Below are 12,279 nucleotides of genomic sequence, written 5' to 3' on the forward strand. Positions count from 1 at the left end.
GGGCTCCTTTAGCTTGACCTCTGATTGGATGGACCTTCGGCACCTTCAGCAGACGGGCAAAGGGTTGTGCATCGCCTAGAAAAAAAATTAAATAGTTACAACATATATGCAGAGATTGACCACATAGATGACATCCTAAAACTAACTCCAAATTCGGTTGGGGAGTAAAATTCTCACCTCGCTCGTCTTCCTGCTGAGCCACTACACCTCGAGACCGATTGGGCCCCATCTGGAATATAAAGAACAAAAAGGCACAAGATAAAGGACTCCTATGGCTCAAACTGACATCCTTCATCCAACACCTAATACAACCTTCTTCCCAGGCTGCTTCACCTTTTTTCAGTCTGGGGTACACTGTGTCCACTTATCTGAAAAAAAACAACAAAAAACAAAGGGTTAGTCAGGTCACCCACATGGTCTCTGAGACCTTAACCACTTCAAAGAACTCATTTCCACTAAGCGAGTGAGAACTCTGACCACAGCATACAAGAATACAAATGACAACCCAGCTTCAAGGCCCTGCTGTCCAAGTACCATGAGCTCCACAACACTCAGCTACAATGATTGCACATGAGTTGTGGACACCTGCTCCATCCGGCAGGACCGTACAGCCATCGGTTCGACTGTCTGAGGGAACTGACATGTTGATGTGAGACTGAGTAATATTCTATCTACCCACTGATCCACGTAGCAGGGCAGAGCAGTTCCAGGCTGACCCCAAGTGAGACACCCCATACCTGTGATGACACACACCATGTGACACAATTAAGAGACGAAGGACACAAACATGGAGGAGACAAAGGACGTGACACAGACCGGAACTGCTCTGCCCTGCACACGGGAATCCAATGATACAAAGTAAGCCCTTCCTTTGAGGTCTCTAAATAACCTGCTACAGGACACCCATTGCACCATACTAATTGCAAAAATCCCTCCAGGCGATGCACATACTTGCCCCGACTCCCAACCCCTCTCTGGGTCTTTGCCCTGCACTTATCTTTCCGAGAGCCGGGGATGTGAATCCATCTTTGATGCAGAGGAGGGGCACCTGGGTTGGCTCAGAGGTTCCTGTCATCCTGAGAGTACTCGGAGTCAACTGCAAGAAAGAAAACCATACACCATATCTGAGTAGTGTGGCACATGGCCCCAGCCCCAACGATCCCTCTACTCACTGGCACTGAGGCAGGTCCTCATGTCACTGGCTCTGACCAGACTTGGACAATGTGCTGTCATCTTCTGGGATACCTGAGAGAGAGAGAGAAACAATTAGAGGGCATTTCTAAAGCTGCAGTGGATCCCTGCTCCTCCTGCCTCCCTCCCCGACTCACCTCCAATGCTCATCTGCTCCCAAAGGTTACCCGGATGGCACCTGCAATCAGAAAAGCTCAGTGCTTCATTGCTGATCCTTTCAATACTCAGAGATTACCTACAAGGACAGCTCCAGGGGACCAAACCGTGTCCATCTCCTCATTGTGAGTTGGCTTCGGCCCTGTCAGGCTGCCTACATCTCCTGCAAAAAAACCCCAGAGGCAAATGTGAGTACTGAGATACTGCCCAAGAGTTTGCTGTCCACATGGCAGTTTCTGTCTGACACCCCTTGACCGTGACCTCTTACAGGCAGGGTCCCCATCACGTTGGACTGTACGTCAGAAGTCGGTGCACTGCCTGGAAAACAAAAAAACAAGTATGTACACAGATTCACCACAAGCACACCGCCTGCAAAAAAGCATCTAATTTTGTCCTGCAGTCCCTGCTCACCTTCCTCACCAGGCTCACCTTCCCTCCAGTGCCTATCGTCTGCTGGGCCGGTGGCTCTGCATCTTGAAAAAAAAAACAAAAAAACCAAAACTAAACCACCAAACCATCCAAATGATCAAGTAAACCTAGGACCAAAACTCATGTCTTGGCTCTGACCTCACATGAGAACCCACCTTCTGACTGTGCTCCTCCAGCCTCTTCTGTTTATCTCTGCTTTACATCCAGTCCCTCTGACGCTGCATAGAAATGAGTTACCAAAGTCAGCCATATAGATGGAGGGACCTTAACTGCTGTGCAATTCTAATTTCTCCTTAGACAAGCCATCTGGGGTCCAAAGACAGCCTGCACAAACAAACACTGCCCTAACTTTAAGGTCCTGCCCTCAGTGGCTAAGCCTATCCACAGGTTAACTGGAAAGTCTCTTTTCTACTCCACCTACCCCCAAGTCTGCACTGCAGGGCAGAGCAGTTCCAGGCCCAACACAAACTCCAAGGACACATTTCCCAACAAGTGCTCTGGTGCAATGAGGAGAGAGAACTCTGAGAAAGGACACCGTGATTGTGAATTTTAAGACACAAAACACAGACTGGACAAAGGACACGACACAGACCTGAACGGCTCTGCCCTGCACATTCTACTCCAGTGATGAAAAGTAAACTGCTCCTCCTATGTGTGCCAAGGGCCTCTTAGGGCAGACCCTTTCCCCTGTGCTCATTTGAAAATCCCTCCCTCCTAACCATAAAACTGGACCCAGCTCTCATCCCCTCTCCAGGTGCTAGTCCTCCACTTATCTTTCCCACAGCTGGGGATGTGAATCCATCTTCCATGTAAAGGAAGGACACCTGGCTGGCTCAGAGGGTCCTGTGATCCCTGACTCGGTCAGCTACGAGAAAGAAAACTGGAATTGAGACAAGAGTTCAGCAGCACGTGGGAGATAACCCCACAATTGGCTACTCACCATCCCCTGAGCTCAGAGGTTCTCAGGCCACTGGCTCCGACCCCAGTTGGAGGCTGCTGCCGTCACCGTGTGCCGTACCTAGGGGAGTGAGAAAAAAAGTTATGTGGTGTGTTTGAAAGTAAGGGAGACCCCAGCACCTCCTCACTACCTCCCCGACTCAACCTCAATGCTCCTCCTTTGCCAAACACAGGCTGGATGGCACCTGCAACTGGAAAAGGTCCAGCCTTAATTGATGACCCTCATAGAACTAGGAGATTACTCACAAGGACAGCTGAAGACCATCAAACCTAACTGGCAGGTGGCTGTGGCCCTCTGAGGCTGCACACATTCTCTGCAAAGTAAAAAAGCCAAAGGCAAATGTACACACTGAGATACTGCCTGAAAGGATGGCTTTCCTGGGGTAGCTCCTACCTACCTCTCCTCCACAGTGACCTCTTACCGGTAGGGGCCCTGAAGCACTGGACTGTCTGTTAGAAGGTGGCAGAACCCCTGGAAAACACAACAAACAAAGCATGTGCACAGATTCACCACAACACCTGTAAAAGACCATTTACTTCTGTCCAAAACCTCCACCAAACCTGCTCAGGGTCCCTCCCAGCTTCTGCCTGTCCTTGCATTTAAAGGCATGGGCACATTCTATCTTCCAACAGCAAACCCCAGCTCCTCACGGGCAGTAGAAGCCCTGCTCTTACCTGGACAGACTGCCGGGCTCGGCACAGCTGTGGCTCATGGAGCAGCTTCCCAAGGCCGTTCTCTCTCCCAGCAGGAAGCACAACTCGCCTCCACACCAGGGGAAACCACGAGCGAGGCTGCAAATGGACACAGAACGAGCAAAAAGCATTAACGCAGCACAAAAAAACCAAGTTAAAGCAGTCTTTGCCTCATAACCCTGCACGGGGAAAGGGTTTGGAATTTCAAAGCAAAACCTGAGACACCCAGAGAGCACAGGCCCCACAGCCATGCCACGGCTCTCCCTGGGGTTACCCGGCAGGTAACGGGCTTACCCGGCCCCCGCTGCCCAGCACAACGCGCACCTAAACGCCCCCCAGTTCCCCCGGTCCATAAACCCAGCGGATAAGGCGCTCTCACCTCCGCAGCCCGGGCAGCAGCTGGGCCGCACCCTCAGCCCTCACACACAAGCGGCCACACCTGCCCCGCCGACCCTTCTATACCGCGGGTCAGCAGCGCTGCCCAATCAGCACTCGAGCGCCTCCGCCCAATCCCAGCCCGCCTGGCCCTGCGGCCCCCCCCCGCCCGCTCAGCCCGACCCCGCCCCTCCGCGCGGCCCCGCCCCCCATTCCCTCAGCGCGCCTCCCGCCGCAGCCCCGGCAGGCGCTGCTGGGGCCGGGGAAGGGCGGGTGGGAGCTCCGCGGTCACGGCCCGTCTGGGAGCTCTCCCGGGACAAGGGGACCGAGGCGGGCAGCGGGGACGGCGGGGTTCTTGGGGGCGGGCAGGGCGGGGCCGGGCGGCGGGGCCGGCGCGAGCCGGGGGGCGGGCCTGGGCGAGTCTAGGGGCGGGGCCGGCACGATCCCGCGGCGCTTCGCTCTGGGCTCTGGGGCTGTTCCGGGCTGGCTTTGGGGGACTGCGCACACGCTGCCCTGGTCACAGCCCCGCCCCAGCTCGCTGCACTCCCCGCACCCCTCGCTCAGCTCCGCGGGGATTTGTGCCTCCTCTGAAGGTGGCAAATGTCTGCAAAGCCATTCGGGAAGCCAGAGAGCTGCAGCCCCCGGGCCCCGCCGCGGCTTCCCCGCCCTCACCCGGCACCTCCCGCACGTCCCGCCCCGCAGCGCCGCTCCCGCTGCCGCCCTCGAACACAAGGAACGAACCCCCGTGCCCCCAGCACAGGCCGGTCCCTCCCCGGCAGCCTCGGCAGCGCCGGGAGCGGCCGTAGCCCCCAAGGACGGGCGGGGCGCGCCGGGAGGGGCCGCGCGGGGCGGGGGCGGGTCCCGCGGCTGCGACCCCGCGGGGAAGGGACCCCCGGGCCGGCCCCGTCCGGCCCCGCCGCTGGCCTGCTCGGCCACCGCCCCTCGCCCACAGTTTTAACGTTAGAGAGCCAAGTTTAATCCAGAGCGCTGCAAGCTCCCAAGTGCAGGGGATTTCCATAGACTTGTTATTTTTCTCTTTTTAACGACCACATGGCTAAAGTCAGGGAAATACAATCAGCATTTCCTAAACACCATCACTTCTCCATCCACCTGCGATCAGGGGCCGATGGGCAGCAGCCTGCCCTGGACGGGCTGCAGGGATGGTGTGAAGGCCACTGTTCCCCAGGTTTGAAGGACTCTGGCCATGATCCCCGGCCCGTGGACAGAAAGCCCAGAGCCAACGGGAACTCCAGCCAGCTGCAGGCAGATGTTACTCTGTCCCAGTTTGCCAGGGGTGGGCACGAAGGGGCCCTTCCCCGTTCGGAAGTGGAAGTCGTCCCCTGTGCAGAGCCCGCTCTGATCCTCGGCCTCGTGGGAGCCAATTCCCTTGTCCCAGCCCACTTCCTGCAGAGAAGAAAGGGAAAGATTGCACAGAAGGGAGACATTCTTCCCTGGGAGGGTGGGGAGGTGGCCTGGCACAGAGAAGTTGTGGCTGCCCCATCCCTGCAAGTGGCCAAGGCCAGGCTGGATGTCTATTAGAAGGTGTCCCTGCCTGTGGCAGGGGGTGGAAGCAGATGATCCCTGAGATCCTTTCCAAACCACTCCAGGATCCCAGGATGATTCCATGCTCTCTCTCTGCATTTATTTGGCATCATTTCCTCTCAAAAACAACATCTGCGATTTAGTTGATTGCTAAAGCCATCATTTTAAAATCATCTCAGGAATCCAAAGGGACTGGAAAACACACAGAAATCATTCCTGCACCCACCAAATCATTAGGAATTGGAAACCGATTCCCTTATCTCTCTCCTTGTTCTTCTTGGCTGGAAAACCTGATGATCCCCACTGGCTATTTTTAGGCCGCTTTTCTTCCACAGCTCCTTTCCTCCCGGCTGAAACCTCCTGGCATCTTCAGGGCTTATCTGAAGGGAAGCCCCTCTGAAGTATTTCCTCTCGTGGCAATTCTGTGGGATGAAGAAGTAAAAAAAGCACGTCAAGAGCTCCTTCTACCCCCTTCCCTCGCAAACACCCTCCCAGTTTGTCCTTGGCAGCTCCATCCCCCCGGCACCCGCACCCAACGCTTCGGCTCTGCTGGGAAAGGGACAGCAAGTGCAGAAGCAAGTTCAGTGCTGGGCAGGGGTTCCCTGGGGAACGGCACTTCAGTGCTTTAGTCCGTGGCCTTTCCTGCTGCCCTCCCTCCTGGAGGCAGAGGATGACCCATCCCTTGTTTCTCCCACGCTGGCAGACCCAGGTCCTGCTCCTTTGGCCCCACTTTTCTTGGCAGACCCGGCATCATTTCCCAGGGTCCCCAGGAAACTTCTGCACTCGACCCATTGCTAAGTGCAGAGCACAGGGCAAGGGAAGGACAAATTTCTCGGCACCCAACCCCTGGAATTTTCCTTCTCCGCAGCACGCTCCCGTTCCCGCTGTCTCTGGAGGTGCCCGCACGAGTCCTCCTTCTCCCAGCACCTAAGAGAATGTCCTTTTCACCCAGGTCCTGCTTACCGTCGTCCAACAAAACACGCTGACAACATTTTTCACGATGCCAGTGGAGAGATATTAGAGCACACTGCACAGGGAAGCTGAGCCTGCCCCATCCCTGCAAGTGTTCCAGGCCAGGCTGGATGGGACTGGCAGCAACCGGGGACAGTGGAAGGTGTCCCTGCCCACGGAAGACAGGCTGGCCTTTGAAGGTCCCCTTCAAACCAAATCGCTCTGGGATTCCCCTCCAAAATCACTCCCAAAGAGACACAGCAATCAAAGCAGAGGGACTGCACTCCCAGCTTTTCTTACCTGCAGGCACACACAGCACAGCACGTTGGACATAGCCACAGGGTTAGTCCTGCCAGAGGCGTCCGGCACACCCACGGCGACCGAAGGAAAAGAGGGAGCCTGGGAACACGGAGTAAAAGACACTTTAATTAGGACTACACTGAGCCATAGCCAGGTCATTCCCACAGACAGCTTCACTGTCCAGTCGTCCAAAAAGCACTCACCGAGGCCTCAGGTAGGATGGTTCCTGACGCTGACCAGGTGAATACCTCCCTGGAAGCCAGCTCTGCTCCTGCCAGGCACTGGGGCTCACCCAGAGGGGCTTTGCCAAGCATCCAAGGGAAATTAAAATTACAGCCTAGGCAAAGGCGTTTCCCGCAGGACCGCTCCTGGCCAAGGCCACCGGTCCGTGCAAGTCAGACCACTGACCACCCAGGACTGGGGATTTTCAGGGGCACGCTTCCAGCTTTTATTCTCCAGAAACTCCAGTTCTTTCTGGCACCGCTTGCCAGAAAGTCTTCCCCTGTTGGAAGAGGTCACTTTAGTCTTTCGAGGGGCCAGATTGCCAAAGCCCGGCCAGTCCGTTCCCACGAGGAAAGGTAGCTTTGTCTTGTACAAGATACTGGGGGAGGGGGGGAGACACAAAAGTTTAATTTAAAAGAACTGCCTAGAATAGAAAGCAATTCAAACATAAGGCAGACAAGACTCGTGCAAAATTGAATTACATTGGACTTCAAAGGAGAATTATTTCCCTCTGCACCTCAGGGAACCCCAATTTTCACCCAGGTCCCGCTTACCATCGCCCAACAAAACGTGCTGACAAAATTTTTCACGATGCCAGTGGAGAGATATTAGAGCACACTGCACAGGGAAGCTGAGCCTGCCCCATCCCTGCAAGTGTTCCAGGCCAGGCTGGACGGGACTCGCAGCAACCGGGGACAGTGGAAGGCGTCCCTGCCCACGGAAGACAGGCTGGCCTTTGAAGGTCCCCTTCAAACCAAATCGCTCTGGGATTCCCCTCCAAAATCACTCCCAAAGAGACACAGCAATCAAAGCAGAGGGACTGCACTCCCAGCTTTTCTTACCTGCAGGCACACACAGCACAGCACGTTGGACATAAAAGCCACAGGGTTAGTCCTGCCAGAGGCGTCCGGCACACCCACGGCGACCGAAGGGAAAGAGGGAGCCTGGGAACACGGAGTAAAAGACACTTTAATTAGGACTACACTGAGCCATAGCCAGATCATTCCCACAGACAGCTTCACCGTCCAGTCACACAAAAAGCACTGACCTCCCAGGGCCTCAGTTAGGATGGCTCCTGACGCTGACACCTCCGTTTGCCCCAGGGGGTCAAGAATAACATGCCTGGGAAGAAGTCACCCCCAACAACAAAAAGGGAAAATTAGTGAAGCACGGGGTCCTCTTCTGACTAGACTGCCACCAGCATTCCATAGCAAATGCCACGACTATTCTGTTACAGACGAGAAAACCCTGTTCTCCCAAACAAACAGCGAGGAGATTTATGGGCACGCCTGAAAATTTCCTGTGAGGAACTTTTTGTAACTAAGGAGCAGGTGCTATCTTGAGTTGAAGGCATCAATTTGACAGACACTTAGGACAGCAAACTCTTCAGCAGAGCAATTAACTGCTGCCTATTTGAACAGCAGGGGAGAGAAAATGACAGTCGAAGGGAAGACAAGAAAAGCAGAACTGGAATCAGCAGACTTTTCTTCCATCTCTCCCGAGAAAGTCTAGTTTGTCTGTTCTAATAATTCTATGCCCTTTTCTACATGAAACTTACACCAAGGCTGAAAAAAACAACTAGAAAACACGGAGAGAAGCTTTTTAGAATTTCACGTGATTTTCCCAAACCGATGCCAGAAAAGCAGAACTCGGTAGAATGTACTCACCTCGAGGCCTTTGGTCTTTTTTTCCATAAGCTTCGTCACCTGATTGAAAAAGCAGAGTAGACTCGGTATTTAGGCTCACAACAGGAAAACCTCCCCTTCGTTTCCTAAAAGAAACTACATTAATCTGCACAGCTGCAGGCGCGTCTCCAGATGTTAAAGCCTTTCAGCTTTTCGGAGGGTGAGAATGCCCTGCTAAGGAAGGCTGCAAAATGCTCGGAGCCTGCACAGGTCAAAGAGCCCCTTGATTTTGTCTGTGTTCCAGTCCCTGGCTAAAGAAACGGCAGAACAAGCGCAGTTGTTCCTTGCCTCTTCCCTAAGAGGTTTGGCCAGGTGCTGGGCCAGCCCGGGCACTCCGGGGGAAGGCCGGCAGTGCCCAAGCAGCGCCGCTTTGCCAGGGGCGTCGCTTGCAAGAGCGCCGCCGAGCGCCGGGCCCTGCCTCACAGTCGCCGCCTGGCGGACACGGCCGGGAGCGGCACTGCAGCCGCGCGCGGCGCTGCAGCCGCGCGCCCCCCCACCTTGGCGAGACCCGCGGCGCCTTTCGCGCGTACGGGCCTTTCTTCCCTAAAACCTGCCCTTGCCTAGAAAAAGCTGAGCAATTCACAGAGTTGCTGTTTCCAGCCCAGCTTCCCAAAGGATTTCTCTCTCCCGGCAGCACAGACAGGGTCCCCGAGGCAGCGGAGACCCTCCCCGCGGGGGGGTGTGGTGCGTGTGCAATGCCAGGGCACATCCGAACCCTCCCCTGCGGCGGCACGCAGGTGCAAGTTTCTCCGCAGAGGCGAGCAACTTGCCTGTCGCTTCCCCGGCCTGCAGTCCCCGATGGCCGCAGGAGAGGCAGAAGCGCCCCCCCCCTCCGACCCCCCCCTCCGACGCGCCCAGCTTACCCCGGGGCCGATCTCCGTCGGATCTGCCGCCGTGGGTCGCTTCCGGGGGGGGGAAGGCGGCGGCGCAGCCGCGATAGCATCTCCAGGCCACGGCGGGAGCGGGGGCGGGAGCGGGGGCGGGAGCGGGGGCGGGAGCGGGAGCGGGAGCGGAGCGGGACGAGCGGGCGGAGCGGCGCGGCGCGGCGCGGCGCTGCGTGGGCGCGTGGGGTCCTGCGACGGGGGCTGCCCGCGCCAGTGCCTGCCGCCGCCCACGAACCTGCCGCCCGCGCCCGGCGCCGCCGAGCGCCCCGCCCTGTCCCCGCAGCGGGAAGCGGCGCGGCGAGACGGCGCTGCGGGCGCGGGGCGGGGGTCCGGGTCGCGGCGGAGGTCAGGCAACAGGATAAACGACTCTCTGAGGCGAGGGGGGCCTCTCGCCGCCATCTTTAGTGTGGCTCGGCTTAGTTCCTGTCCTGGCGGCGCCATCTTGAGTGTGGCGTCGGGGCGAACTTCCGGGCAGGGTCCGCCATCTTTAGTGTGGTCGTTCCGGTCCTGGCGGCGCCATCTTTACTGTGGGCTTGGCGGACTTCCGGGCTGGGGCCGCCATCTTTGTGTACGGACTTGGAGGACTTCCGGTCAGGGCGCCGCCATCTTTCTTTCTGGGCGGCCTGGCAGCACTTCCGGCCAGGGAGGGCGCCATCTTTGGGGGTCTTTTTCCGGTGCCCCGGTTTACCCGGCGAACGACCCTCGCTAATTTCTGCGCTTTCGCCCCAAAAATCTTCACGTTATTCCCCCCGCACACACCCCGGCAGAGACGGGATACCACGGCTCCCTCCGTGCCGCCGGAGCCGGTCCTGAAGTCGAGCGGGGAGCGCTGCAGCTGCACAAGAGCCACTGCGCATGCGTCGCCGTTTCCCCTCGCCCGGCCGCTTTTGGTTACCACGTGATCGCCGGCGTCTTGATAACGACTGCGCACGCGCCGCCGTCGCCACCTTGGCTGCCCCCCCCCCCCCGCCCACACCGCCCCACCACCCGCCTTCGCTTTCTTACTGCGCGCGCTTCGCCCGCTTTGCCGGGGTCCCTCCCTCACATTTCGCCGCTCCCCCTCCGCTGCCTTTTCGGCTCCCTAGGCTTCCCCCACCCACCTTTTGGGGTCCCCTTCTCACAGTTTAGGGGTGACCCCCAAGTTACGGGGCGGAGGGCGGGGCGGGGAGGAAACCCTGGGGTGCCCAAGAAGGCTTGTTTTTCCCTTTCATTTCACTTGTCATTTTATTATTACCTTTTAAGTTTGCTCGCTTTTATTTTTTTTCTTTAATTTTTTGTATTTTCTATTTCCTTCTTTATTCCTTTAATTTTTTATTCTCTTTATTTTTCATTTTCTTTTCTTTCTCGTTTGCTTTTTATTTTTTTAGTTCTTAGTCCTCCAGAGAGGAAGAAAGAACACTGCAGCTCCTCTGGGCCACAGAAAGGCTCCCCTGCCCTTCCCTTAAACACAAGGCCTGCAGCAAGGAGTGCCCTGGAAGCCCGCTCCGCTCCTGCCAGGCACTGGGGCTCACCCCCAGGGGGGCTTTGCCAGCACCCAATGGAAATTAAAATTACAGCCTGGGCAGGAAATTCAAATTACAGGCCAGTAGGACCGCTCCTGGTCAAGGCCACCGGTCCGTGCAAGTCAGACCACTGACCACCCGGGGGGGGGGAAATCAGGGGCACACTTCCAGCTTTTATTCTCCAGAAATTCCAGTTCTTTCTGGCACAGCTTGCTTCAGTCTTCCCCTGTTGGAAGAGGTCACTTAAGACTTTCGAGGGGCCAGATTGCCAAAGCCCGGCCGGTCCATTCCCACGAGGAAAGGTAGATTTGTCTTGGACAGGATACTGGGGGGGGAGACACAAAATAAAAGTTTAATTTAAAAGAACTGCCTAGAATAGAAAGCAATTCAAACATAAGGCAGACAAGACTCGTGCAAATCTGAATACATTTGACTTCAAAGGAGAATTATTTCCCTCTGCACCTAACAGAATGTCATTTTCACCCAGGTCCTGCTTACCATCGTCGAACAAAACACGCTGACAAAATTTTTCCTGATGACAGTGGAGAGATATTAAGAGCACACTGCACAGGGAAGCTGAGCCTGCCCCATCCCTGCAAGTGTTCCAGGCCAGGCTGGATGGGACTGGGAGCATCCAGCTGGGGATGAGAGCGGAAGGTGTCCCTGCCCGCGGAAGGCAGGCTGGCCTTTGAAGGTCCCCTTCAAACCAAATCGCTCTGGGATTCCCCTCCAAAATAACTACCCAAGAGACACAGCAATCAAAGCAGAAGGACTGCACTCCCAGCTTTTCTTACCTGCAGGCACACAGCACGTTGGACATAAAAGCCACAGGGTTAGTCCTGCGAGAGGTGTCCAGCACATCCACAGCAACTGAAGGAAAAAAGGAAGCCTGGGAACACAGAGTAAAAGACACTTTAATTAGGAGTACACTGAGCAATAGCCAGGTCATTCACACAGACAGCTTCACTGTCCAGTCATACAAAAAGCACTCACCAGGGCCTCAGGATGGTTCCTGACGCTGACCAGGTGAATACCTCCCTGGAAGCCCGCTCTGCTCATGCCAGGCACTGGGGCTCACCCAGGGGGGCTTTGCCAAGCATCCAAGGGAAATTAAAATTACAGCCTGGGCAAATGCACTGCTGGCAGGACTGCTCCTGGCCAAGCTGGCCGCTCTGTGGTAGTCAGACCAGTGACCACCCGGGGGGATTTTCAGGGGCATACTTCCAGGTTTTTTTCTCTAGAAACTCCAGTTTTTTTCTGGCACTGCTTGCTTCAGTCTTCCCCTGTTGGAAGAGGTCACTTTAGTCTTTTTGGGGGCCAGATTGCCAAAGCCCAGCCAATCCATTCCCTCCACACTCCCTCGTGCTCAGGGGCCGAGGGGCAGCGGCCTGC

At 56.3% G+C, this 12,279-nt stretch overlaps 1 protein-coding gene and 1 long non-coding RNA gene across 4 annotated transcripts; both read right to left on the minus strand.

Moving 5' to 3' along the window:
• Positions 1-572: 572 nt before the first annotated feature.
• On the minus strand, positions 573-12,044 carry LOC127481927 (GPN-loop GTPase 1-like). Of its 3 annotated transcripts, XR_007908387.1 has the most exons (9): positions 3,806-4,581; positions 3,409-3,525; positions 3,132-3,205; positions 2,980-3,047; positions 1,932-2,794; positions 1,759-1,820; positions 1,616-1,665; positions 1,329-1,510; positions 573-1,245 (listed from the first exon to the last, which is right to left on the minus strand). XR_007908387.1 is itself a non-coding variant. In XM_051811775.1 (7 exons), exons 1-5 carry the CDS (start codon positions 11,944-11,946, stop codon positions 3,187-3,189), a joined length of 591 nt encoding a protein of 196 aa, XP_051667735.1. In that variant the 5' UTR covers positions 11,947-12,044; the 3' UTR covers positions 2,714-2,794; positions 2,980-3,047; positions 3,132-3,186. The 3 variants fall into 3 exon arrangements, 2 of the variants coding, with proteins under 2 accessions (XP_051667735.1, XP_051667736.1); XM_051811775.1 differs by lacking the exons at positions 573-1,245; positions 1,329-1,510; positions 1,616-1,665; positions 1,759-1,820; positions 3,806-4,581 and adding exons at positions 4,912-5,205; positions 11,682-11,776; positions 11,881-12,044 and having other exon boundaries at positions 2,714-2,794; XM_051811776.1 differs by lacking the exons at positions 573-1,245; positions 1,329-1,510; positions 1,616-1,665; ... (4 more) ...; positions 3,409-3,525; positions 3,806-4,581 and adding exons at positions 10,056-11,212; positions 11,682-11,776; positions 11,881-12,044.
• LOC127481928 (uncharacterized) lies at positions 6,634-8,983 on the minus strand. Its single transcript, XR_007908388.1, has 5 exons — positions 8,484-8,983; positions 7,865-7,938; positions 7,659-7,760; positions 6,798-7,195; positions 6,634-6,693 (listed from the first exon to the last, which is right to left on the minus strand). It is a non-coding gene; the product is annotated as an uncharacterized LOC127481928 (long non-coding RNA).
• Positions 12,045-12,279: the final 235 nt, after the last annotated feature.

The sequence above is a fragment of the Manacus candei genome, unplaced genomic scaffold (assembly GCF_025592945.1).
Source record: "Manacus candei isolate 608988 ecotype Guabito, Panama unplaced genomic scaffold, ASM2559294v1 h1tg000084l, whole genome shotgun sequence".
Classification (NCBI taxonomy): Eukaryota; Metazoa; Chordata; class Aves; order Passeriformes; family Pipridae; genus Manacus; species Manacus candei.

Excerpts from the sequence above, each read along its gene's own strand:
- LOC127481927 (XM_051811775.1), bottom strand. The coding sequence starts at position 11,946 with ATGAGCAGAGCGGGCTTCCAGGGAGGTATTCACCTGGTCAGCGTCAGG. Across the intron at positions 5,206-11,681 it reads AACGTGCTGTGTGCCTGCAG|GAAGTGGGCTGGGACAAGGG; the intron begins GTAAGAAAAGCT and ends TCTTCTCTGCAG. Across the intron at positions 3,526-4,911 it reads CCATCGGCCCCTGATCGCAG|CCTCGCTCGTGGTTTCCCCT; the intron begins GTGGATGGAGAA and ends GTCCATTTGCAG.